The sequence below is a fragment of the Apium graveolens genome, chromosome 4, assembly GCF_009905375.1.
Source record: "Apium graveolens cultivar Ventura chromosome 4, ASM990537v1, whole genome shotgun sequence".
NCBI lineage: Eukaryota > Viridiplantae > Streptophyta > Magnoliopsida > Apiales > Apiaceae > Apium > Apium graveolens.
Window position 1 is genome coordinate 51789072 of NC_133650.1, and position 25549 is coordinate 51814620.

General features: G+C 39.0%; 1 protein-coding gene and 1 non-coding gene across 2 annotated transcripts; one reads left to right on the forward strand and one right to left on the reverse strand.

Annotated features, from left to right (window-relative positions):
• Positions 1-2775: 2775 nt before the first annotated feature.
• LOC141723127 (small nucleolar RNA R71) lies at positions 2776-2882 on the reverse strand. Its single transcript, XR_012576118.1, has one exon. It is a non-coding gene; the product is annotated as a small nucleolar RNA R71 (small nucleolar RNA).
• Positions 2883-12264: 9382 nt separating this feature from the next.
• Positions 12265-12810, forward strand: LOC141718543 (uncharacterized). The gene has a single exon (XM_074520924.1). The coding sequence runs from the start codon at positions 12265-12267 to the stop codon at positions 12808-12810; it is 546 nt and encodes a 181-aa protein (XP_074377025.1).
• The last annotated feature ends 12739 nt before the right edge of the window (positions 12811-25549 follow it).

The following is a 25549-nucleotide window of genomic DNA, read 5'->3' on the forward strand; positions in this document are numbered from 1 at the left end:
TATCACAAACGGTCTCATCCACGCTGGAGATACCCCCACACTCGACCTATGCTAAAACCATGGGAGGAATCCTTGTAGGGGCATCTGAGATCAAACTTAACAGACGAATCCCCCAATCTAAGATCCGCCCCTAGGGACGAATCCCCTAGCTCCTCAAGGGATAAATCCCCAATTTCAGAAACTATAGGCAACAATAAACCCTCAACCCGTTGGCTATGAGTACTCAACGATCGTGATTCCAGGAATTACCAACCCAGCTTACGGGATGCCTCTATACCTAAAGGTTGGAGGAAATGGTCTCTCCAATCGGGGTAAAGGACAAGGGAGGATGCCCCAATACATTTGTAGCTTGGCTCCCATCCTTGAGAATCAAGAATTCTCTGGACCCTACTCTGCTAGAGACTTTGACTCATCGGACGAGGAAGTCTCTCCAAGGAGGAGACTTTCTGGTAAGGAACCAATACCGAGTGGTTATCAACATCCCATGAGCACCCAAGGGACAATTCCTCATAAAGTACAAGAGAGTATTTGGGCTCATGAGGCTGATATCCAAAGGTTGAAGCATTATCTGGAGATGTATCAGACGCTGAGACCGCAATGGACAACGAGACCAAGGGATTTTCCTTCCCTCAAAGACTTGGAGGGTCTAACACCAGAATAAAGGGTTGCGACCTCAATGGTTGATCCAAGTGATTTGATGCCCCTAGGAGACCTTGCTGATCCAAACCCGCCATTCACTGAAGAGGTAATGAATGCCCATATATGAAGGAAGTTTAAAATGCCCACCATCAAAGCATATGATGGTACTGGCGATCCAGCAAATCATTTCAGGACATTCTCCAATGCCTTGTTACTACAGCCCGTGAACGACATTATCAAGTGTCGGGCCTTTCCCCAGACTCTATCTAGCATGGCTCAAAGGTGGTACATCCGTCTACCCCCTAACTCAATGGGTCTTTCAGAGAACTAAGCCAAGCCTTTATCAAGCAATTTATTAGTGGCAGAGTGTATGAGAAAAGTTCAGCCTCTCTCATGGGCATTGTGCAAAGGAAAGAAGGAGTCCTTAAAAGACTACTTGAATCGGTTCACGAAGAAAGCCATGAAGGTCCCGGAACTTAACGACAAGGTAGCTATGATAGCATTGCAGCAAGGGACTAAATATGAGTTCTTCAAGATGTCGCTAGCTAAGAGCCTCCTCTAAAAGCATGTTACAGCTCCAAGATAGGGCCGGAAAATACATCAAGGTGGAGGAAAGCATGAGGAATACAGTGGTAAACATTGAACCCATTGGAAACAAGAAGCGGAAGACGAACTGAGAGTACGATGCCAAGGACAAATATCCTCGAACTGGAAAAAACTCTAATCCCCCTTCCAAAAAGAATCAATAACCAAGGTTCACTGAATATGCAAGGCTGAATGCGCCGAGAAGCCAAATAATTATGGAAATCGAGAAACATAAGGATTTAAGATGGGCAAAGACACTAAGAAGAGACCCTGAGAAAAGAGACAAGAACCAATTTTGTAGGTTCCATAAGGATGTTGGTCATGATACCAACGACTGTAGACAGCTCAAGGATGATGATAAGTGGATTTTATATCTACTTGGAATGCTTCATTACAAGCTTAAGTTGGTGTTTGGACTCAAGTTATTGGTATTTTTGATATATTTTTTTGTTATTACATTTTAGGGATCAATTAAATGAAGAAGGGAACTTTTCAAGGAAATATGCTGAAAATAGCTTAGACTTGGAAGCCTAGGCCAATCTAAAGTTGAAGAGAATCTTGTTAGCTTTGTGTGGGCAGTTGAATCGCCTAATTCTGATGAGCAGAACTCAAGATACGACCAAAAGAAGAATCAGCAGAAAAATCCCGAAACCCTGCGTGGCCGCCCCCAAAACAAGCTCGCCCGCGCCGACTTTCTACCAAAAAACCAGAACACCTGCGCTGATTTTAGCACGGCCTTCTCGCCCTTTTTACCAGAAAATCCTTATTTTAGTAGAATTTGATGATTTTAAGGGTCCATGTCCACTAGGGGCTTATATAAACCAATAAAAAGACGTTTTTAACGACAAGGAGCGGGGAGAGAGCAATAAGAAGACCTAGAGAGCACAAGACGGCTACGGAGAAGAAGACTTTTGTTTTCTTTAGTATAGTTGATACTTCGATGCTTGTTTTCAATTTGTCTTTTAACCATAGTACTCTTAAACTGTTTATTATCATGCTGTCATTAGAAACCATGGTGACGATGAGTTCAGTCATGAACTAATCGTTATCGTGGGGTTTTAATGGATTTACTTATGGATTTTTATAGTTAAATGTTTTGATACCTAAGTGTGTGGCGATTATATGATATCCTAGTATTGGTTGTGCTTATTCGTCTTATGTGCGTCACATAAGATAGTTTGTTAATCTCTATTGAAGCGAAAGTGAATATAGAGGTTTAGAACTTGCCATGTTAGCATTATCAGACGATCCATCACGGATAATACTTTTGAAATCAAAGCTAGCACGATTCAGATGGTGCAGAATTCAATCTAGTTTGGGGGTTCTCCAACGGAAGATCCCAACATGCACAGTAGAGATTTCATCCAGATCTGCGACACTTTCAAATTCAACAATGTTTCTGAAGATATTTTTAAGATGAGGCTTTTCCCATTCTCTCTGAGGGATAAAGCTAAGTGCTGGTTGCATTCTCTACCAGCAGGTTCTATCCCTATTTGGGAAGATCTTTCTCAGAAGTTTCTTACTAAATTCTTCCCTATGGCAAAGATAACTGCAATCAGGAATGCTTTTACTCAATTTGCGCAGCAATTGGGAGAGTCTTTATGTGAAGCTTGGGAGCATTATAAGGAGATGCTTAGGAAGTGTCCTCATCATGGGATGCCTGATTAGATGATTATCAAATGCTTTTATAATGGTTTGGGAGCACAGTCTAGACCCAAGCGTGCAACATCAGGTGGAGCCTTATGGGCTAAGAGCTACGATGAAGCTTATGAGTTGATTGAACTAATGGCTGCTAATGAATACCAGAACCCAACTCAGAGACTACCTCAAGGCAAGATAACAGGAATTTTGGAGGTAGATGTAGCTACTGCTATAGCTGCTCAGCTTAAGGCGTTAACGATGAAGGTAGATTCTTTGGCTAATTATGGAATTAATTAGATCACAAGTGTATGTGAGCTTTGTGCAGGTGCGCATATAATTGAGCAGTGTGCTATTTCTAGTGAATTAGCTCAGTTTGTAAGCAATTTTCAGAGGTCACAGCAACCAGTTCCAGCCACTTATCTTCCCAATAACCGCAATATTCCTAACTTTAGCTGGAGCAACAATTAGAATGCGGTGCAACAGCCTTATCAGCAGTATGCAGTAAAGCGATTCAACCCTTCTGGTTTTCAATAACCGCAATATACACCAAGACAACAAATCCAACTTCAACAACTACCGCATAGAAGTACAAGTCAATCTAATGAAAAATCTGAATTGGAGGAGTTGAGGCTCATGTTTAAGAGCCAAACGGTTTCTATCGAGACTCTGGAGAATCAAATTAGGCAGATTGCCAATGCTTTGTTGAATCGACAACCTGATACACTCCCTAGTGACACAGAAGTTCCAGGCAAAAGGGAAGCAAAAGAGCAAGTCAAGGCAATTACATTGAGGTCTAAGAAGGTTGTGAACCCTGAGACATCTCAAGTTCCAGAATCTGAAGTTTTGAATGAAAAAAATGTGTAAGAGGAAGCAGAAGTGGAATCAAGGAAGAAAACTGTGGAACACACTCCTCCTGAGGGTAATACAGGGGAGAAACAGGTCTATCCTTCCCCTCCTTTTACTAAGAGGCTGTAGAAGCAAAAGTTGGATAAGCAATTTGCTAAGTTTCTGGAGGTGTTCAAGAAACTTCATATTAACATACCTTACACAGAAGCTCTTGAACAGATGCCTAGCTATGCCAAGTTTATGAAAGGTATTCTCTCTAGAAAAGTAAAGCTCGATGACTTAGAGACTGTTGCTCTTACGGAGGAATGCAGTGATGTGCTGCAACAGAAGTTGCCTCCGAAGCTTAAAGATCCTGGAAGCTTCAATATTCCTTGCACCATCAGAAACTTATCATTCGACAAGTGTTTATGTGATTTGGGAGCTAGCCCCCATTCTCCTAAAATTGAGAAACAAGAAGAGATCATCAATATAATGCCTTTGTCTATCTTCAAGAAGTTGGGTTTACCTGATCCAAAGCCTACATATATGTCCTCTTAGTTGGCCGATCGTTTTATTACATATCCATGAGGCATTGTGGAGGATGTCTTGGTCAAGGTGGACAAACTCATCTTTCCTGCTGACTTTGTAATTCATGATTTCGAGGAGGATAAAAAGATTCCCATAATCTTGGGAAGACCACTCTTGGCTACTGGCCGAACCTTGATTGATGTGCAGAAGGGTGAGCTCACTATGCGAGTACAGGATCAGGATGTGACCTTCAATATTTTTAATTCCTGGAAATTCCCTATTGATGAAGAGGAGTGCTTTAAAGTGGAATTGGTGGAATCTGTGGTTACTGCAGAGCTTGATCAAATGCTAAGGCCTGATGCCTTAGAGAAAGCCTTGATGGGGATTTAAATAGTGAAGATGACGAAGGTGATGAACAGTTGCAGTATTTAAATGCTTCTCTTTGGAAACGAATGATGGATATGCCTTTTTAATCTCTTGGATTTTAAGAACTCAAAAATGCTGAGGGGCGTCTCAAGCCATCTATTGAGGAAGCTCCTACACTTGAGCTTAAACCTTTGCCTGAACACTTGAGCTATGCGTTTTTAGGTGATGCATCAACTTTGCCTGTTATTATTGCATCTGACCTTTCAGTTAGTGATGAAGAAAAGTTCTTGAAAATTCTGAGAGAGTTGAAATCGACAATTGGATGGACTATAGAAGATATCGAGGGAATCAGCCCTTCTTATTGCATGCATAAAATACTGCTAGAGGAAGGAAGCAATCCGGCTGTTGAGCAACAGAGGAAGCTAAATCCGATCATGAATGAGGTTGTGAAGAAGGAAATTCTCAAGTGGCTAGATGCAGGGATCATCTATCCTATTTCTTACAGTTCTTGGGTGAGCCCAATTAAGTGTGTGCCGAAGAAAGAAGGCATCACAGTGGTTGCTAATGAAAAGAATAAGCTCATCCTGACTCGAACAGTCATGGGGTGGAGAGTGTGCATGGATTATCGAAAGCTGAACAAAGCCAAGAGGAAAGATCACTTCCCTCTTCCTTTTATTAGTGAGATGCTTGTTAGGTTGGATGGGCATGAGTACTACTGTCTTTTGGACGGCTATTTGGGCTATAATCAGATCTGCATTGCTCCAGAAGATCAAGAAAAGACTACCTTCACTTGTTCATTTGGTACTTTTGCCTTCAAAAGAGTTTCTTTTAGGTTATGTAGTGCATCAGCCACATTTCAGAGATGCATGATGGCTATTATCTCTGATATTATGGGTCAGAATGTGGAGGTGTTCATGGATGATTTTTCTGTGTTCGGGGATTCTTTCGACGAGTGTTTGCAAAATCTTGGCGTAGTTCTTAAAAGGTGTATTGAGATCAATCTGGTTCTCAACTGGGAGAAATGTCACTTTATGGTGCAACAGGGGATCATTCTTGGGAACAAGGTCTCTAGTAAAGGTCTGGAGCTGGATAAAGCCAAGGTGGGGGTCATTGATTACCTTCCTCCACCAATTTTTGTTAAGGGAATCCACAGTTTTCTTGGTTATGCATGTTTCTATCGGCGGTTCATCAAGGATTTCTCTAAAATATCTAAACCATTGTGCAAACTATTAGAGAAAGATGTCCCTTTCAAGTTTGATGACGAGTGCCTAGCTGCTTTTAAAAGCTTAAAGAAGAGCTTGATCACGACACCTGTCAGAACTGCACCCAATTGGAATGAGCCTTTTAAAATAATGTGCGATGCGAGTGACTATGCAGTTGGAGCGGTTCTTGGGAAAAGGAAGAACAATATATTTCTTATGGTCTATTATGATAGTAAGACCCTCAATTATGCTACACTGAACTACACTACTACTGAGAAGGAACTCCTGGTCATTGTCTATGGTTTTGAGAAGTTTCGATCTTATTTGCTTGGGATGAAGGTGTGAGTCTTCACTGATCACGCTGTTATTCACTATCTCGTCTCGAAGAAGGACTCGAAGTGTATGTTGATTTAATGGGTTCTTTTACTACAAGAGTTTGAATTGGAGATCAAGGATAGAAAAGGTACTGAGAATCAAGTTACTGACCATCTCTCTCGTTTAGAAGATCCAGATACAATTTCACAGGATAAGACTTTGATAAATGAGTCTTTTCCTGATGAGCAGTTGTTTGGGGTGCAAGAAGAACCGTGGTTCGCAGACATTGTGAACTATCTTGTGAGCAACATTATGCCCCCAGACTTAACTTATGCTCAAAGAAAGAAGTTTCTTCATAAGGTGAAGTGGTACATATGGGATGAGCCATTTTTGTTTCAACAAGGAGCTGACCAAATCATCAGGATATGTATTACGTACCGTGAGATGAAGGGTATCTTGCGAGACTGCCGTTCGACTATTTATGGAGTCCATTATGGTGGAGAAAAGACAACAGCTCGTATCCTTCAAGCAAGATTCTTCTGGCCTACATTTTTTAAGGATGCATATCAGTTCATTTTGAAGTGTTATCGCTACCAGCATGTTGGTAATATGTCAAAGAAGGATGATATGCCTCTTAATATGCTTCTCGAGGTTGAGGTCTTCGATGTTTGGGGAATTGACTCTATGGGGCCATTTTCCTCATCGTGTAACGATCAATATATCTTGTTGGCGGTTGATTATGTGTCAAAATGTGTCAAAGTCAAGGCTTTGCCGACAAATGATTCGAAGGTAGTGCTCAATTTTTTTCACAAGCAGATATTCACAAGATTCAGAGCTCTAAGAGTCATAATTAGTGATAAGGGATCGCATTTCTACAATCGCAAGTTCACTGCTATGATGCATAGATATAATGCGAATCATCGCATTGCTACAGCCTACTATCCTCAGACTAATGGTCAAGCTAAGGTGTCTAACAGAGAGATCAAGAGTATTCTAGAGAAAGTTGTATGACCATCAAGAAAGGATTGGTCTTTAAAGCTGGATGAAGTTGTTTGAGCTTATCAAACAACATTCAAGACTCCGCTAGGTATGTCACCATTTCAATTGGTTTATGGTAAAGGATGTCATTTTCCTGTGGAGTTAGAGCACAAGGCATATTGGGCTTTGAAGAAATTGAACCTTGATCTAACTATAGCTGGTAAGAAAAGGATGCTTCAATTGAATGAACTTGATGAGTTCCGACTTCAAGCGTATGAGAGCAACAAAATGTACAAGGATAAAGTCAAGAGATGGCATGATAGGGGTCTAGTGCTAAAATCATTTATGTTGGGGCAACAAGTTCTTTTGTTCAACTCTCATCTCCGCCTTTTTCCTGGAAAATTGAAGTTGAGATGGTGAGGGCCGTTTGTTGTCAAAATTGTGTTTCCACATGAAGCAGTGGAAATTTTTAAGAATGATCCAGGCCAGGCATTCAAGGTAAATGGACAGTTTTTGAAGCATTACTATGGAGATACAGCAAACTGTGTGGTGGTTAGTGCCGTTTTATTGTCAACTTGATCTCAAAATTCTACACCAAGCTAGCGACATAAACCAAGCACTTCTTGGGAGGCAACCCAGGCTTATTGTATATTAGTAGGAAAGAATAGAAGATAAAAGGAAGAAAAACCAGAAGAAAATACAAAAAAAAAATCAGAAAATAGGGCATTTTTCCAGGAGCACGGCGCATCCGCGCTGAGAAGCGGGGCGGCTGTGCTGAAATAGCAGAAACACGGTGCGCTCGCGCTCTCAAGCGGGGCGGCCACGCTGAGCCCCGGAAAAAAAATAGAAAAACCAAAAATCAGAAGAAAAAAAAAGATTTACAAAAACAGTTTATCCCTTTTTTAACCCTGATTTTTCAATCCTAATTAGCCTATACTCCCACTACTCCCACTAATTACTATCCCGTTACCCTAATCTAATTCAAATTCTTTATATATAAATACACCTACATACATCCATCTCTACGTTACTTTTATTCTCTCAAAACCTAAATCTCTCCACACACCTCTCTTTTCTCACTTAATATTTTTGAATGGCACCAAAGAGAGCCCGCACTCAAGGAAGTAGCAGCACTAACCCCATCTCTACCGATACTTCGAGTGTTGGGGGTGTGAGGCCACGATTTATTACTCCGGAGGCTGAAGCGGAGTACACAAGGTTGTTGACTAAGCAGATAGCGAAAGAGAGGATTTTTCTACCTTTAGGTAAGGTTGGTAAGCTTCTCGAGATGATCTTGGAGATGGGATAGGTTTCGTTTTGTGAGACACCCACGGCTGTGCCAATGAGTATCGTTCGCGAGTTCTATGCAAACGCAAAAGCTGATAAGAATGGGTATTCGGTGATGCGTGGTTGATAGTGGACTACAACCCGGAGGCTATTCGCAGGGTTATCAACCAGCCTGAAAGACAGCCAACTCAGGAGGAGTGGGTTAATAAGACGGGGGAGGACTTTGATTTGGATTTGATTGTGGCTATGCTATGTATCCCGAAGACAGAATGGAAGCTTAAGAGGAGATCAAACGAGTATCTTAATTTCCCTGCTGCATGCATAAACAGGTTTGCTCATTCTTGGAATGCTTTTATTTATGCGAATATCATGCCTTTTTCTCATGTGCATGATGTGACTATGGATCGGGTGAAGTTGTTCTGGGGGAATTTGCAGGGAGATTATGTGGATCTCGATTCTTTTATTCATCAGGGTATTTTACGGTTTTTGCGTGAAGGCACTATGGGGTCTATCCCTTATGCCTCGATTATGACCAAGCTTTGTGTTGCAGTGGGTGTTCATTGGCCGGCACACGTGCAACTTCAGTTACCGAGTGCCCCCATCGATAGTTTTATGATCTTGAGCATGCAGGAGTGGATTGGTGGGAAGGCTGACGAGAAGGACTTGGGTACACCTATGATCATTTATCAGTTGGTAAGCCAGCCGATCAGACATATGCTGGTGGTTTGACTCAGGCACGTAGAGTAGCGTGGAGACATCAGATTGGTGAAGCTAGTTCTTCACAGCAGCAGCCGTAGGAGACAGAGGAAAGTGCTGGTTTAGGCTCGACGCAGTATAGGCGTTTAACAAAGCGGATGGATGCGATGTATGAGTTGCATAGCAAGTTTGCGCAAGATCTTACTTAGGCATTCGGTACAGCTTTTCGAGCCACGAGGGTTGACATACAATGGCCAGTTTTTGGAGAGGATTCTGTGTACCCGCCTCCTGACACTCCACCCGAGGATGGTGATCCTCCCGATAACTAGGTATGCCTGAAATCCTTATTATTACCTTCAATGAGGACATTAAAAATTTTAAGTTTGGGGGTGATAATATAAGGATTAGTTTATATGTGTCCATATATATCCATATAGATTCACGTAGCATGTTTAGTGTATTTCATTCATATTTTTGCAAGATTGTTCATATTTTTTTGCATTTTTATTCTTGTTATTATGTGAGTTCATGTAGTTGCATTTGCATGCATATAATATTATCCCTTAGGTTCAGATATTTCTTATTGATTGGTTGATGTTAATTTGAGTGTAGTGATGACGAATAGAGGGTTGTTTAAGTCATAATGAATTGATTCGCATGCCAGAAAAAAAATCACAAGTCTTATAGGTTACTTTCGAACTAAATCAGAATCATACTTGTTTGTTGTTGAGATTTAATCACTTGGTTATATTTAGAATTTGTGATATTCCCTTAATGACATAGAAGCACTGATTTTTAAACTGGACAAAAACTTGGAATTCATTGCTAGTTGTGAATAAGGCTAGGCGTCAAATGGCTAGTAGTCGGCTCATATTTTATGAGTAGTCTAGGGTTGAATGAGATGGAGCGAAACACACTCATTCATAAATTATTGAAAAAAAAGAAAAAGAAAAAGAAAATATGTGTTTATGCATAATTGACCGAGAGTGAGCTCTTTAATAATCGAGTTATTAAGTTCTAGGGGACTTTGTGCCTAGTGACCTAAGGCTTTGATAGTTTGGGATCCGCTAACCTAACGCTCGCTACATGGGTATTATTGTATAAGTCTTTTGGGACCTCACTCATTGCACGGTCAAATAAGCATCTTTATTATGTGTTCAATAATAGCATGAATCCTTGTATAACTCTAGTAAAATGAAATTGTTGTGAGTTATTATATATTTATCGTCTATTCTATTTATAAACTTGTGATTATTTTGATGATAGATAAGTTATGGTTATTGATCTACTATCGAGAGTATATCTGTTTGGCATCCACACACGCACGTTTCTGGTTGTGAGTTGGTTTGTGGGATTTATTTGATATCTATTTCAAGTCATGGCATTCTTAAAGGCATAAGCTTATTGGTTGGTTATGGTTATTCTGAGGTGATCGATTGTAATATCATTTAGTTACATTCACGTAGTTGCATTCATGCATTAGGCTGTTTTGTAGTTTTGAGTCTGTTTATTCTTGAGGACAAGCATTGATTCAAGTTTGGGGTGCGATAAGTGGATTTTATATCTACTTGGAACATTTCATTAAAAGCTTAAGTTGGTGTTTTGGACTCAAGTTGTTGGTATTTTTGATATGTTTTTGTGTTATTGCATTTCAGGAATCAGTTAAATAAAGAAAGGAGATTTTGAAAGAAATATGCTGAAAAGAGCTAATAATTGGAATCCTAGGCCATTCTCAAGTTGAATAGAATCTCGTTAGCTTCACGTGGGCAGTTGAATCGCCTAATTCTGACGAGCAGAACTCAATATACGGCTAAAAGAAGAATCAGCAGAAAAATCTAGAAACCCTGTGCGGCCGCCCCCAAAACCAGCGCGCCAGCCCCAACTTTCTGCCAAAAAACCAACGCGCCCGCGCTGATTTTAGCACGTCCGCCCCGCCCTTTTGCCCAAGAATACTGATTTTAGTAGAATTTGATGATTTTGAGGGTCCAGGTCCACTAGGGGCTTATATAAACCAATAAAAAGATGTTTTTAATGATAAGGAGAGAGTGGAGAGCAATAAGAGCACCTAGAGAGCACAAGATGGCTAAGAAGAAGAAGACTTTTGTTTTCTTTAGTATAGTTGATACTTGGATGCTTGTTTTCGATTTGTCTTTGAACCCTAGTACTCTTATATTGTTTATTATAACGCTTTCATTGGAACCCATGGTGATGATGAGTTCAGTCATGAACTAATCGTTATCGTGGGGTTCTAACGGATTTACTTATGGATTTCTATAGTTAATTGTTTTAATACCTAATTGTGTGGCGATTATATGATATCCTAGTATTGGTTGTGCTTATTCATCTTATGTGTGTCGCGAACACATAAGATAGTTTGTTAATCTCTATTAAAGCGAAAGTGAATACAGAGGTTTAGAACTTGCCATGCTAGCATAGGTTCATGTATTTATTATGCATGATACGTAGGTAATTTTAACCATCTTACTTTCCCTATGTAATCACGATAGATAACTTGTTCATTAAACCTTTATGTTGTCAAATTATATAGATATATAGGGTCTCAACATAATTGGTGTCTATTCAGCTTCTATCTCCTTTGTGGATGTCTGGTAGTAGGGTATTCGTACAACGAAAGTTGGAGTTTACTAGTTTCGTGTTATCTGATTAGTTGTCATCACAATTGCATGCTAAGGTTAAGAACAATGAATTTGAATTAAATATCTAATGAAGTTAGAATCCCATGTTTGTCTGATATAGTTATTTCAATCACTTTTAAGCTCTTAGTTAATTACATGTTAGTTTAATCTTAGTTATAAACATTTCAACTTGTTATTGTCTTAGCACTGAGTGATAGCCATACCATTTTCACATAGGTGCATAATCTTAAGTTAACTAAAAAGAGTTTCTGTGGGAACGAATCTGATTTATATCTTATACTACTTGGGCACGTATATACTTGCATGTAATTTTAGCGCGTATTTTCGCACTAACAGATGAGATTGAGTATCTCTTCCGATGAGGAAAATATGGAAGATTCGTCAAGGGTGATAATGGCGGAGGCCACGAAAGAGATGATGGCCAAGAGGGTAACAACAGAGGTCAAAGCCCACAACCCAGAGGGCCAGTGATCAACATGATCTCCGGAGGGCCAACGGCCGCTGGGACAACAAATAATTCTCGAATGGCTTATGCTAGATAGGTGATGAGTATAGTCAGAGGCGCATCCAAACGTGCCAATACTGAGATGACACTCGAATTTGGCCACCCCGATCTTGACAGTTTGAAATTCCCTCAGGATGATCCCTTAGTTATCACCCCAATAATTGGAAATTATCCTGTCAAAAGGGTCCGAGTTGACAACGGAGCTTACGTAAACATTCTGTTTCATGACAAGTTTCTAAGGATGGGGTACACTAACTCCCAACTGACCCCCTCCGATGCACCCATTTATGGGTTTAATGGAGTAGAGTGTCAAGTAGTAGGAGTGATTAAACTCCCCGTGACTATTGGAAAAGAGACCACACAGATGTTAAACTTTCAGGTGGTCAAGGAAGCCTCTACCAACAACGCAATCATGGGGAGAACAGGGATCCACACATTTAAGGCTGTTCCCTCAACCTACCAAATAATACTCAAGTTCCCAACCAGAAACTATGTCGGAGAAGAGCATGGAGATCACAAAATGGCCCGAAGTTGCTATATAGCAGCACTTAGGCCCAGTGGAACTAAGGGCAGGTCCTCCCAATAGAAGACATGGATGTCCGAAAGAACGATGAACATCGAGGGAAGCTAATTGAGGACTTGGTCCCAATTCCCTTAGACCCGTTAGACCTTGATACAGTCACTTACATTGGAGCGTCCTTTGGGAAACCTCTGAGAGACCAATTGACAAAGTTCCTATAAGAGAACAATAATGTGTTCGCTTGGACAGCGGCCAATATGCTTGGGATCGACCCCAACCTTATAATTCAGAAGCTGAATGATGATCTGACTCGGAAAACCATGTAGCAGAAGAAGAGAACTGAGGCCCCAGATAGGCTGGAAGCCATTAAGCAGGAGGTTGAGAAGCTCCTTAAAGCTGGATTTATCGAGGAGGTACAATTCCCCGAATGGTTGGCTAGCCCTGTGATGGTCAAGAAAGCCAATGGGAAGTGGAGGATGGTTAAGAACGCCCTAAGGACTGCTACCCTCTATTGAGAATTGACAACCTGATCGATGCTACTGTTGGGCATGAGATGCTAAGTTTAATGGATGGCTTCAGCGGTTATAATCGGATTAAAATGCACAAGGATGAAACCCGCATGGTATCTTTTATTACTGACTTTGGAGTCTTTTTCCATCTTGTTATTGCTTTTGGACTAAAGAATACAGAAGCCATCTATCAAAGATTGGTGAATAATATATTCGTGTTAGTGTTTGTGCCCTAGAGATAACACTATTATGTTTATATTATGAAACATTTGGATTATTATTATGATTCCATGGATTATTCTTTAGTAATTTATTTTATCTTTATTTTCTGTGATAAAATGTTAGATTAATAAATGTCCTTGGAATATGATGTGTAAATCTATATCTCTAAGTACGTGACTTAGAAATGAGATTATGAGAATAGTATTGATATTCCTAATGGTCCCTAGTCAAGTATTATTGTTAAGGGACGATAATAAATATGTTGAGACTAGTGTGTTTTTTGACTGATGATCACATCTCATTGATCATAGGTATTGTGATACTAAAGTCAAAACACATGCACATGTATTAAATACAAGGTCCTGAATTGACCCATTGTGAGATACTACATGTTTAAAGTGTTATAAGTTAATCCCACAGTGATAATGATGTATTGGTCCTTAGACCTGAAATTATTATATTTCTATACGAGAATTAAAATACTTTGATACTATTGAAAGTTATCCTTGACTGGGTAATCATAAAAGTAGACATTGGGTATATTATGAATCGTATGAGAAATATGAATGATCTAGATGGGATTTAGCCCTCCTATTTTAAAGGAATGATATTATTCGCCTCTTGATTGAGTAAGACTATAAAATGCATGGTCGTGCTCAAATACTGATTTTTTTAATAATTTACTCATCAATCAAGGAAGGAAGGATTAAACGCTTACAGAGGATGACACAATGCATGCCTCAAGTTTGATCTATAATATAAGGCTAAAGGGATTATATTACATTTTACATTATTCACGAAAGGTTTAATTGAATCACCAATTATTATTATTACTTGGGGAGCAATGATGTATAACTAGATGCCATTCATTGTTTATAATTGTATCACTGGAAAATAAAATTATTGCCAACGTAATAATAACCTAAAGGGTCACACACAAAAAATGTTTGAATGGAGTGTTATTTAAATTATGAATTTAAATATTTTATTATTTATTCGAATTTAATTATTAAATTAATTAAGTGAGACTTGATTAATTGTAAATATATTAGAATTTGAATTTAATAATAATATAAACCCGAAACATAATGGGTTTTTTAGAAGCCCGTTAGGTTTAGGGTTAGGCCCTAATCCTCTCTCCCTTATATAATCATTAAGATGTATAATTTTAGGGTTGAAAGTTGCATCATGTATTTAGAGAAAAACCCTAGCAGCTCTACGTTGAAGAGAGGATGGAGAGAGAAAGAGAGAAAGAGGCAATCATATCGGCTAGTACCGGCTTCGGTGATCGTTGGACGATCGGACATTCATGTGGATACCTTTGGAGAGCAGATCTTTGCAAGGAGGGCTATTGTGGTTCATCAAGATCAGAATGCCCATTACAGTCAGAAGGAAAGCTTTATTAAGGTACATGATCCTATTCTCCATAATCATTTAGTATTTATACACAGATCATGCGGTAGGGATTCGATTTTTTTTGATTTTCTACTATATTTTAATGCCTGAATCCCTATCAATGATATTAGAGCTATGTGTATAATGGGATGATTTGGTTATGTGTTTGACATTTTTTTAATATATTAAGCATGAATCAGATCTTCCATGTATGTATGTGATACCGTTTATGTGTGATATTTAATATGTATGATGTTATGTTGATTTATGATCGAACTGTTAAGTAGAGCTTTCTGGATATTCACGTGATGTATATGCATATGATGATACTAGCACATTATATTATGCCATGACTGATCAGTATGCGATTTATATGTTATGCATGATATCTGGTTTAATATAGTGATCTAAACTATTGGACAAATGGGGTATTGACATGATCTGTTTTGCGGGGAATGATTATTGTGTATATGATACATACTTCTGTAACTGCATATGATGCAATAGGGGTAGAGACAGGTTCAGATATGATCTGTAGTTCTGAAATTGAGATATCCGTATTAGACTGCTCTTCCGTTGATGCACAGAACTATTATCCGTTGATGGTTTTATCCGTTGATAGATTTATCCGTTGATAGATTTGTCAATTGATGAATTTATCCGTTGATGGATTTATCCGTTGATGGATCTGTGCATTATCCGTTGAAACTGCATTTGATGCAGTAGTGGCAGAGGTTGGTTAAGATATGATCTTTAGTTTTGAAATTGAGATTTCTGTACTAGACTGGTCTTCCAAAATAAAAAATTCTTCTTCAAGCTGAAGAAGAAATCCACTAATGTACTAGACCCCAGCCGGGGTCTGCCACCCCCGGACCCCACCCGGGGCTGCCGCCCCGGACCCCGCCGAGGGGATGCCACCCCGGACCCCGCTATATTTTGTTTTTCTCAAGTCCTTTATTTGTTTACTTGAGCATAGTGTTGGTTATGGCCTTAAGACCTTTAAATTAATGTTTATGGTTTTGGTTTTATAAATACGACTTGCATGTCATTTTCATTATTATTGTAAATATTTTACCTCGATTGTAACTCGAGTTTTCTTATGTAAGTACATTAGTATAGGTTGTTTTATATAATGTACTTCAAGAAGGCATGATCCAAGAGGAGAAGCAACTATCGAGACAAGAATGAAGACTTGTAATTGTAATTGTATTTATATTATTCACCATAGATTGACCTTGATCCTTTCATTAGCTTGAAAGGATCACATAGGATAAAGGCCATAACCAAGCACGTTTACATACCGCACTTTACATATTAATGTATGAATGTATGTATAGAATAGTTCATGATGCATGTTTTAATTAGATTAATCATGCATGAATGTATGTATTAAATACGTCACCCATGCCATGCCTGCTAAACAAGATAATATCTGTAACGACTCAAGATTTTAAAATTTACAAACGATTATGAGATTCTCGTATTTATGAAACACGGAATGAAATATGAATCTTCTTTATTTCCGATATGGGGTGATTTTGTCAACAACGGGTTCATTGAACTTGAAAGGTTGTGGGTTTTAAGCGAGAATGGTGTGACTCCTCCACTACCTGGAAATCAAACCATTGATGAGTATTGATTTGAAGTATTTTATTTAAGGAAAAATTAGGAATCTCTTTATGATGGGATCATGATCGTTATAAGACTAACTAAACCCTAATGTTTATATTAAGTTGTTTAGTTACCTTACAATATGTCCAATGCGTTAACCCCTAGATCGATAAGGAGTGAGTTCGCCAGAGCGAAGTACTCCCATCTATCATGGGACGGCGTGTTGAAGTATATGATACTTTTTAGACCTTTGGGTTTGACTTAACTAAGTTACCATAATAGGATTGTGAACTTAGAGGCATAGAGTTTGATGAGATTTGTTGGATAAATATGAATAATTGTTGTTCCACTAAACTATCCAAGAGTTATATAGTTGATATAATTGACAAATGTTGTATACCTTATTGAATCATGTTTTAGGAGTAAAGCCAATGATGAACTAAAATGTTGTGAAATTTGGATCTTGGCTCACTAGAAAGTATATAGAAGATATTCTTTCTGACTTAATAGTTAGGGCTATTAATTTGATAAAAATAGTGGGAGATATATATATTTTGAATATATATGAATAATAACTTGAACATAATTTAATAATCATCTGTAGACTATTTTATCTTATGCACTTAAACATTGTAGATAGCAAAATGACAAACAATTCAAACAACTTCTCTATGCGATCAGTCCTTGAGATGGACAAGCTGACAGGAACAAACTTCCTTGACTGGCAGAGAAACTTGAGGATTGTCATCAAATAAGAGCGCATGCTCTATGTAATTGATATCCCTCGCGCTGCTCAACATAATGTTTATCAGAAACATATCGATGATGACACAGATGTTCAATGTCTCATGTTAGCGACCATGAGTGCTGAACTTCAGAAACAACATGAGTATATGGATTCTTATGATATGACTGAGCACCTTAAACGTATGTTTGAAGGAAAGCTCGTCAGGAGAGGTTTGATACTTTTAAATCATCGCATGCATATAAGCAGGGAGAACGTGATCTGGTTGGACCGCATGTTCTACGAATGATAGGGTACATGGAGTACCTTGCCAAGTCGGGTGCCCCGATTACAATGGAGTACCAGATTGACCTAATTTTACAATCTTTAAACATCAGTTACTTACAATTTGTAATGAATTATAATATGAATGAGATAGATAAGAACCCCACCGAATTGTTGGCTATATTGAAAACTATTGATACCAACATTCAAAAGGCATCCCCTACTCCCATGTTGATGGTAAATAAGGGGAGGGCCAAAGGAAAGGATAAATGGAAATGCAAGAGGAAGATGGGATCTAAATCTAATGCCAATATGAAACCTGATCCGACCAAGGCTTTGAAGCCTAAAGGTGGTGTTCTAAAGGTTGGTTATTGTCACTATTGCAAGAAACCAGGTTATTGGAAGAGGAACTGTCTTGCTTATTTGGAGGATCTGAAGAAGAATAAGGCTGATATTGCTGCTTCTGATTCAGGTATTTATGTTATAGAAGTCAATTTGTCTACTTCTACATCTTGGGTATTAGATACTGGATGTGGTTCTCATATTTGTATAAATGTGCAGGAATTGCAGGGAAGTAGGATATTGACGAAGGGAGAAGTTGTCCTACGAGTTGGTAATGGAGCAAAGGTTGTTGCTTTAGTTGTAGGGACTTATCATTTATCATTTCCCACTGGGCTTATTTTAGAACTAGATAACTATTTTTACGTGCCTGCGATTTGCAGAAACATTATTTTGGTTTCTTGTTTGGACAAGAAAGGTTTTTCATTTTTGATTCAGAACAATAGTTGTTCCTTTTCATTCAATAATGTTACCTATGGGGTTGCACGTTTATTTAATGGTTTATATGTTCTTTATTTAGATATCCATGTCTATAACATAAATAATGATAATAAACGTATTAAGATGAAAGACTCAAATCAAACATACCTTTGGTATTGTCGTTTAGGTCACATAAATGAGAAACGCATTTCCAAATTACATAAAGATGGTTACTTGGATAAGTTTAATTTTGAATCATACGAAGAATGCAAATCTTGTCTCATTGGAAAATGGCTAAAGCTCCTTTTACCGGACAAGGTGAAAGAGCCACCGAACGATTAGGACTTATACATAGTGATGTATATGGTCCAGTGCGTACGATGGCAATAGGTGGCTTTTACTACTTCATTCCATTTACTGACGATTTTAGTAGATATGGATATGTGTATCTTTTGAAGAACAAATCCGATTCTTTTCAAAAGTTCAAAGAATACAAGGCTGAAGTGGAAAAGCAAACAGGGGAAAGTATAAAAGTTCTACGATCAGATCGTGGAGGAGAATACTTAAGCCTCGAGTTTAGAGGTTTCTTGAAGGACTGTGGTATCGTATCATAACTTACTCCTCCTGGAATGCCTCAATGGAATGGAGTTTCTGAGAGGAGAAATCGTACCTTGTTGGATATGGTGCGATCGATGATGAGTCTAGCAGATCTTCCAATAAGTTTATGGGGTTATACTCTAGAAACGGCTGCATATACACTAAATTAAGTTCCAACTAAATTGGTTCAAAAGACTCCATATGAGATATGGACTGACAAACGTCACAACATGTCTTTTATGAAAGTATGGGGATGTGAAGCATTTGTGAAACGCTTGGTGTATGACAAGCTGGGACCAAAATTGGATAAATGTTATTTTGGGAGATATCCTGAAGAAACTAAAGGGTATAATTTCTATAATCTTATCGAGAACAAAGTGTTTGTTGCTCGAACTGCTGTATTTCTTAAAAGAGAGTTACTTTCCAAGAAAATTAATGGGAGGACTATAGATTTCGATGAAGATCGAGTTGTACAAAATAACTTTGAACTAGAGTTGGAAAGTGGGCAGGAAGTACATCAAGATGTTCCTGCTCTAGAAACACAGGTTGTTCGTAGATCTAGTAGGACTCGTCATGAGCCAGAGAGATATTATGGATTTCTCTTGACTCAAGATGATGATATAATGCTCATAGACAATGAAGAGCCTCTTACCTACCAAGAAGCTATGAACAGTCCAGACTCTCAGAGATGGCTAAAGGCCATGAAATCCAAAATGGAATCCATGTATCAAAATAAAGTATGGACTTTAGTTGATCCACCTGAAGGGGTAAAACCTCTAGGGTGCAAGTGGGTTTTCAAGAAGAAAACTAACATGGATAATAAATATGTTGAGACTAGTGTGTTTGTTGACTGATGATTACATCTCATTGATCATAGGTATTATGATACTAAAGTCAAAACACAGGCACATGTATTAAATACATGGTCCTGGATTGACCCGTTGTGAGATACTACATGTTTAAAGTGTCATAAGTTAATCTCACAGTGATAATGATGTATTGGTCCTTAGACCTGAAATCATTATATTTCTATAAGAAAATTAATATACTTTGATACTATTGAAAGTTATCCTTGACCGGGTAATCATAAAAGTAGACATTGGGTATATTATAAATCGTATGAGAAATATGAATGATCTAGATGAGATTTAGCCCTCCTATTTTAAAGGAGTGATATTACTGGCCTCTTGATTGAGTAAGACTATAAAATGCATGGTCATGCTCAAATACTGATTTGTTTAATAGTTTACTCATTGATCAAGGAAAGAAGGATTAAACGCTTGCAGAGGATGACACAATGCATGCCTCGATTTTGATCTATAATATAAGGCTAAAGGGATTATATTACATTTTACATTATTCACGAAAGGTTTAATTGAATCACCAATTATTATTATTACTTGGGGAGCAATGATGTATTACTAGATGTCACTCATTGTTTATAATTTTATCATTGGAAAATAAAATTATTGCCAACGTAATAATAACCTAAAGGGACACACACAAAGAACGTTTGAACGAAGTGTTATTTATATTATGAATTTAAATATTTTATTATTTATTCGAATTTAATTATTAAATTAATTAACTGAGACTTGATTAATTGTTAATATATTAGAATTCGAATTTAATAATAATATAAACCCGAAACACAATGGGTCTTTTTAGAAGCCCGTTAGGTTTAGGGTTAGGCCACAATCCTCTCTCCCCTATATTTACATTAAGATGTATAATTTTAGGGTTGGAAGTTTCATCATGTTTTTAGAGAAAAACCCTAGAAGCTTTACATCTAAGATTTTCTAGAGAAAGAAAGAGAGAAGGAGGCAACCATATCGGCTAGTACCGGCTCCGGTGATCATTGGACGATCGGGCGTTCGTGTGGATACCTTTGGAGAGCAGATCTTCGCAAGGAGGGCTATTGTGGTTCATCAAGATCAGAACACCCACTATAGTATGAAGGAAAGCTTTATTAAGGTACATGATCCTATTCTCCATAATCATCCAGTATTTATACACAGATCCTGCGGTAGGGATTCAATTTTTTTTGATTTTCTGTTGCATTTTAATGCCTGAATCTCTAACAATTCGATGACATGTTAGTCAAAAGCCTAGCCAAGGCCGATCACGTTGATCACCTCAGAGAGGCAATGAAAGTGCCGAGGTACCACAAGATGATGTTAAACCCTGCTAAGTGCGCCTTCGGTATTGGGTCTGGAAAGTTTTTGGGTCACAGGGTCTCGAAGAGAGGAATAGAGGCAAACCCTGACAAAATAAAAGCCATCCTAGACATGGAGCCGCCTCACTCCATAAAAGACATTTAGAAATTGACGGGGAGAATTGCGGCCTAGGGAGGTTCATCTCGAAGTTAGGTGACAAGTCTCTACCCTTTTTCAAAACTTTGAAGAAGGTGAAGAATTTTGAGTAGACTGCTGAAAGCCAAGAGGCATTTGAACAGCTGAAAAAGTACATGAGTAAAGCCCCGTTGTAGGAAAAACCAAGTCCAGAGGACATCCTTTACCCGTACCTTGCGGTCTCTCAGCAAGTTCTGAGTGCCATTTTGGTAAAGGAAGAATAAAAGGTTCAAAATCCAGTAACTATGTAAGAAAAGTGCTCCACAAATCCGAGTTGAACTACTCTACTACTGAGAAGTTTGCACTCGCCCTCATAAGAGCCTCCAAGAAGCTACAGCCACACTTCTAGGCATATAAAGTAGAAGTCATGACAGACCAACCCTTAAAAAGCATCCTTCACAGCCCTAAAGTGAGTGAAAGGCTAATCAAATAAGTTATTGAGTTCGAAGAATTTGATATCAAATACAAGCCTCGAACAACCATCAAGGCTTAGGCATCAGCAGACTGCATGGTCGAATGAACCATTAACAACCAAGAAGTTGGGGGCAAGAGATAGTAACCCCAGAAGAATGAGAGAAGGATAAAGAAGAAGACTTGACTCTAAAGGAGTATTGGGTTCTCCAATTTGACGGAGCGTCCAAAATAAAATCGAGTGACTCAGGCCTAGTCTTGCAAAGCCCTAAAGGGTTTATGCTCAAATATGCTTTGAAGTTGGAATTCCCAACTACGAACAATGAAGCAGAGTATAAGGCTTTGATAGCCGGGTTAGGCTTAGCTAGAGCTGTGAGAGCCAAGAGTCTTAAAATTTGTGGAGACTTAAGGATCGTTATTTCCCAAGTCAATGGGGAGTTTGAAGCTAAAGATGATGCCATGGCCAGGTACCTAAGGGTCATGAAAGGAATACTGATTCAATTTGATTAATGGTATACAAAACATGTTCTGAGAGAGGAGAACACTACGACAGATGCCATTTCCAAGTTTGCCTCATTTAAAATTGAGAACTATCCAAGAAGTATCTACTTCCAAGTCCTGAGGACCCCGAAAAATGTCATAAACTTGATAGCACCAATTGTCTTAGCTAGCTGCTGGATTAATCCCATCAAGAATCACCTTGAGACAGGTTGGTACCCTAATGATACCCAAGAGGCACGCAAGTTGTCAGTGAGAGCTTTGAGGTACTCTCTGATCGAAGGCCTTTTTTACAAAAGGTCTTTCGTGATCTCATATTTGAAGTGCTTGAAAACTCACGAGGTAGAGGAGGCACTGAAGGAAACCCATGAAGAGATTTGGGAGTAGCACTTGGGGGCAGGTCCCTCGCTCATAAAATAACCCGATTAGGGTTCTACTGGCCAACAATGTTAGCTGATGCAAAGGCTTATATTAAGTAGTGTGATAGGTGTCAGAGGCACGCTCCTGTAGTTCAACAGCCCCTAGAGAGGCTTACGTCAATTAGCTCCCCATCCCCTTAGCGATGTGGGGAATGGACATATTAGGTCCCTTTCTTGTAGCATCGGGACAAAGGAAGTTCATCATGGTCGCCATTAACTACTTCACTAAGTATATTGAGGCCAAGGAACTAGCCAAGATAACCACCAAGCAAATTTCTCAAATTTTTTGGAAGAATATGATAAGTCAATTTGGAATCCCACGCATCCTTGTTATAGATAATGGGCGACAGTTAGACAAAAAAGAGTTAATGACAACAACATAGAACTCTGATTCACCTCAGTTGCCCATCTCCAATTAAATAGGAAAGCAGAAGTCGCTAATCAAATCATCCTTGATGGACTCAAGAAGAGGGTTGAACACTCAAGAAATACTTGGATGGACGAATTGCTACCTATACTCTGGGCATATAGTACTACTTGCAAAGTTACACCTGAAGCTACCCTATTCATGTTGGCCTAAGGAGCTGAGGTAGTAGTGCCCCTTGAGATCACCCAAAGATCACAACCGGTTGAAGCATATGAACCTCAAACTAATGAAGAAGGCGTGAGGCTCGCTCTCAACCTCATTGAGGAGGTCCGGAACGAGGTCCGAGATGAAGCCAATTCCCGTAATGCAGAGCATCAGCGTAGAGCCTCCCTTTATTATAATAGGAGGGTTAAAGAGAGGTTCTTATAGCAAGGAGACTTGATATTGAGGAAGATTATGGGATCGAGAGTTGGTGGGAAAGGGAAGCTAGCCCCAAATTTGGAAGAACCTTATAAGGTCAAAAAGACACTAGGAAAGGATCCTACAAATTGGAAAATTTGGGAGGAAATGAGGTCCCTCAAACCTGGCATGCATCAAACTAAAGGGTTTATCATTTCTAGGACAAGCAACTTATGTTTCCAATACTTAGTAGTACACATAGTAATAATGTCGATGAAACCATTTCTATTATATATAAGGGTTGAACCCATTTTTCACGATATTATCTATCTATGAAAGTTTATTTTATCATCTTGTCTATCAATTATTGATGTATGAGCATTGGGTAAACACAATCTATAAAAGGCCAAATATCGAAAATAAAAGACAGGTAAATAAACAAGCTAGTAGTGCATAAAAGATAGAAGATCCCGAAGGATCATAAGTCAGTCCTGAAGCACAATTAGGAAACAAATTCGAAATATCTTAAGGCCATATTAGGCCATGAATAAATAAGTTCTAAATCAAATCCACAAGAGGCAAACAAGGCCAAGAGATTACTCCTCTGAAGAGCCTTCTTCTTCATCCCTATTTTGCGCCATCTTGGTGACCTCTCTTTTATCCTCATCTCCACTGGTCTCGCTATCAGAGCTCCCCGAAGAGGAAGAGGAGGAACCCTCATTTTGAATCCTCTTTCATTGAATAGACTCGTAAACCTTCCAATACAAGGGACCTTTGGACGACACCTTCCCATTTGGACTTCCTCGAAGAGGGGCTTTCCCTTTGGCTTTGTCATGAACAGGGATTTTCCCCTGGAGTCGAAATGGCTTGAGCTAGAGCCAGAGTGTTGATGAGCCACGATTGGCCCTAAGTCAGGTACTTTAGTGACCATGGTAGTGTTAGATGAATCCCAAGGACTAGGGAAGTATTCTGGCTAAAAAAATATCAGGATAGACACCATGGACCTTAGTAATGGCCTAATTCTAACCAAGTGACATGTTCCATGCATGCATCTCATCATTATGCTAATCGATTAGCTAAAGGAAATCATCTTTCTGATGGTAAATATTAACCACCATCCCCCACTCCAAATTCTTCCTCCTTGCGAGATCATCATACTGCTATTGAAGCACAACTTTGTTGTCCTCAGTTACCACAGCCCTTGACTGCCACTCACTGGAATCTTTCTCCCACTTGTTCTTCACTTTATTTTAGGCAATGTTCTGTCCCATCATATTGCGCCCATGAAGAGCTAAGGCGTTGAAGTAAGCATTGGCCTAAAAGAGAATGGGAAAACATCAAGGAATTAGTGAAGTCGATTAAGCTAATCAGAGTAAGCTCAAGAAGAGCCCAAAAATAGACTAGAAAACTTCAAACATGCTTAGCATACCTGATACAAAGCATGAGCCCCCAACATATCTGCCTCCAGAAGCATGTCATGGGTGGTGATCTCGATCAGCTCAGGAGCAATGATAGCGCACCTAGACCAGTCTGGGGCGAGCTCTGCACTCCCAATCACAGAGTCTTTGCCATATATCCCCCAACCGGGCTCAAAAGGAGTCTTGTAGTTCCCGTCAGAACCCTTGACCCTCTTCTTCCTCCAGAGGACTCCTACAAGAAAGAGGACACTTTAGGAAGATGGCTTGCTTCCTTAGCTTCCTGATTGATCATTCTCTGTGTAGGCTTGATCCCCTTCTTAGCAGCCTTTATGTCCAAGACATCAGCAGCTGATATAAAATAAGAAAAACATTGGTATAAGAACAAACTTATTCAAGATTAAAGAATGAATAAGTAAAATGCCCTCAAGTGAAAGATTGTTAGGTCCAACTTCTACTAGTGCTCTCTCGGTCACACGTGTCGAAGGTTAGTCTGACCCTTGTCACTAATAAGAGCATCTCGGGCATAACACTCGGTGTAAGACTCGGGAAAAATTATGACTCTTTTGTGTGGTATTAAATTAAATATTATGTGTTTGACTACAATATGAAATGGTTAGTCGTAGATCTGACATGTTGTGTGTTTTATATGTTCAGTACGATTTCGGGTATTTTTGGCTATTTTATTTCGCGATAAATGTGTGTATATGTAATATTATATTACCGTGATTAAATTTTAATACCCGATATTGCCGGTGGAATGTTTGGTATGATTTTGCGTAATATGGAGTTTACCATATTGATTTTCGGAACATCTAGTTAAGGTAGAAAATGTTTCATTTT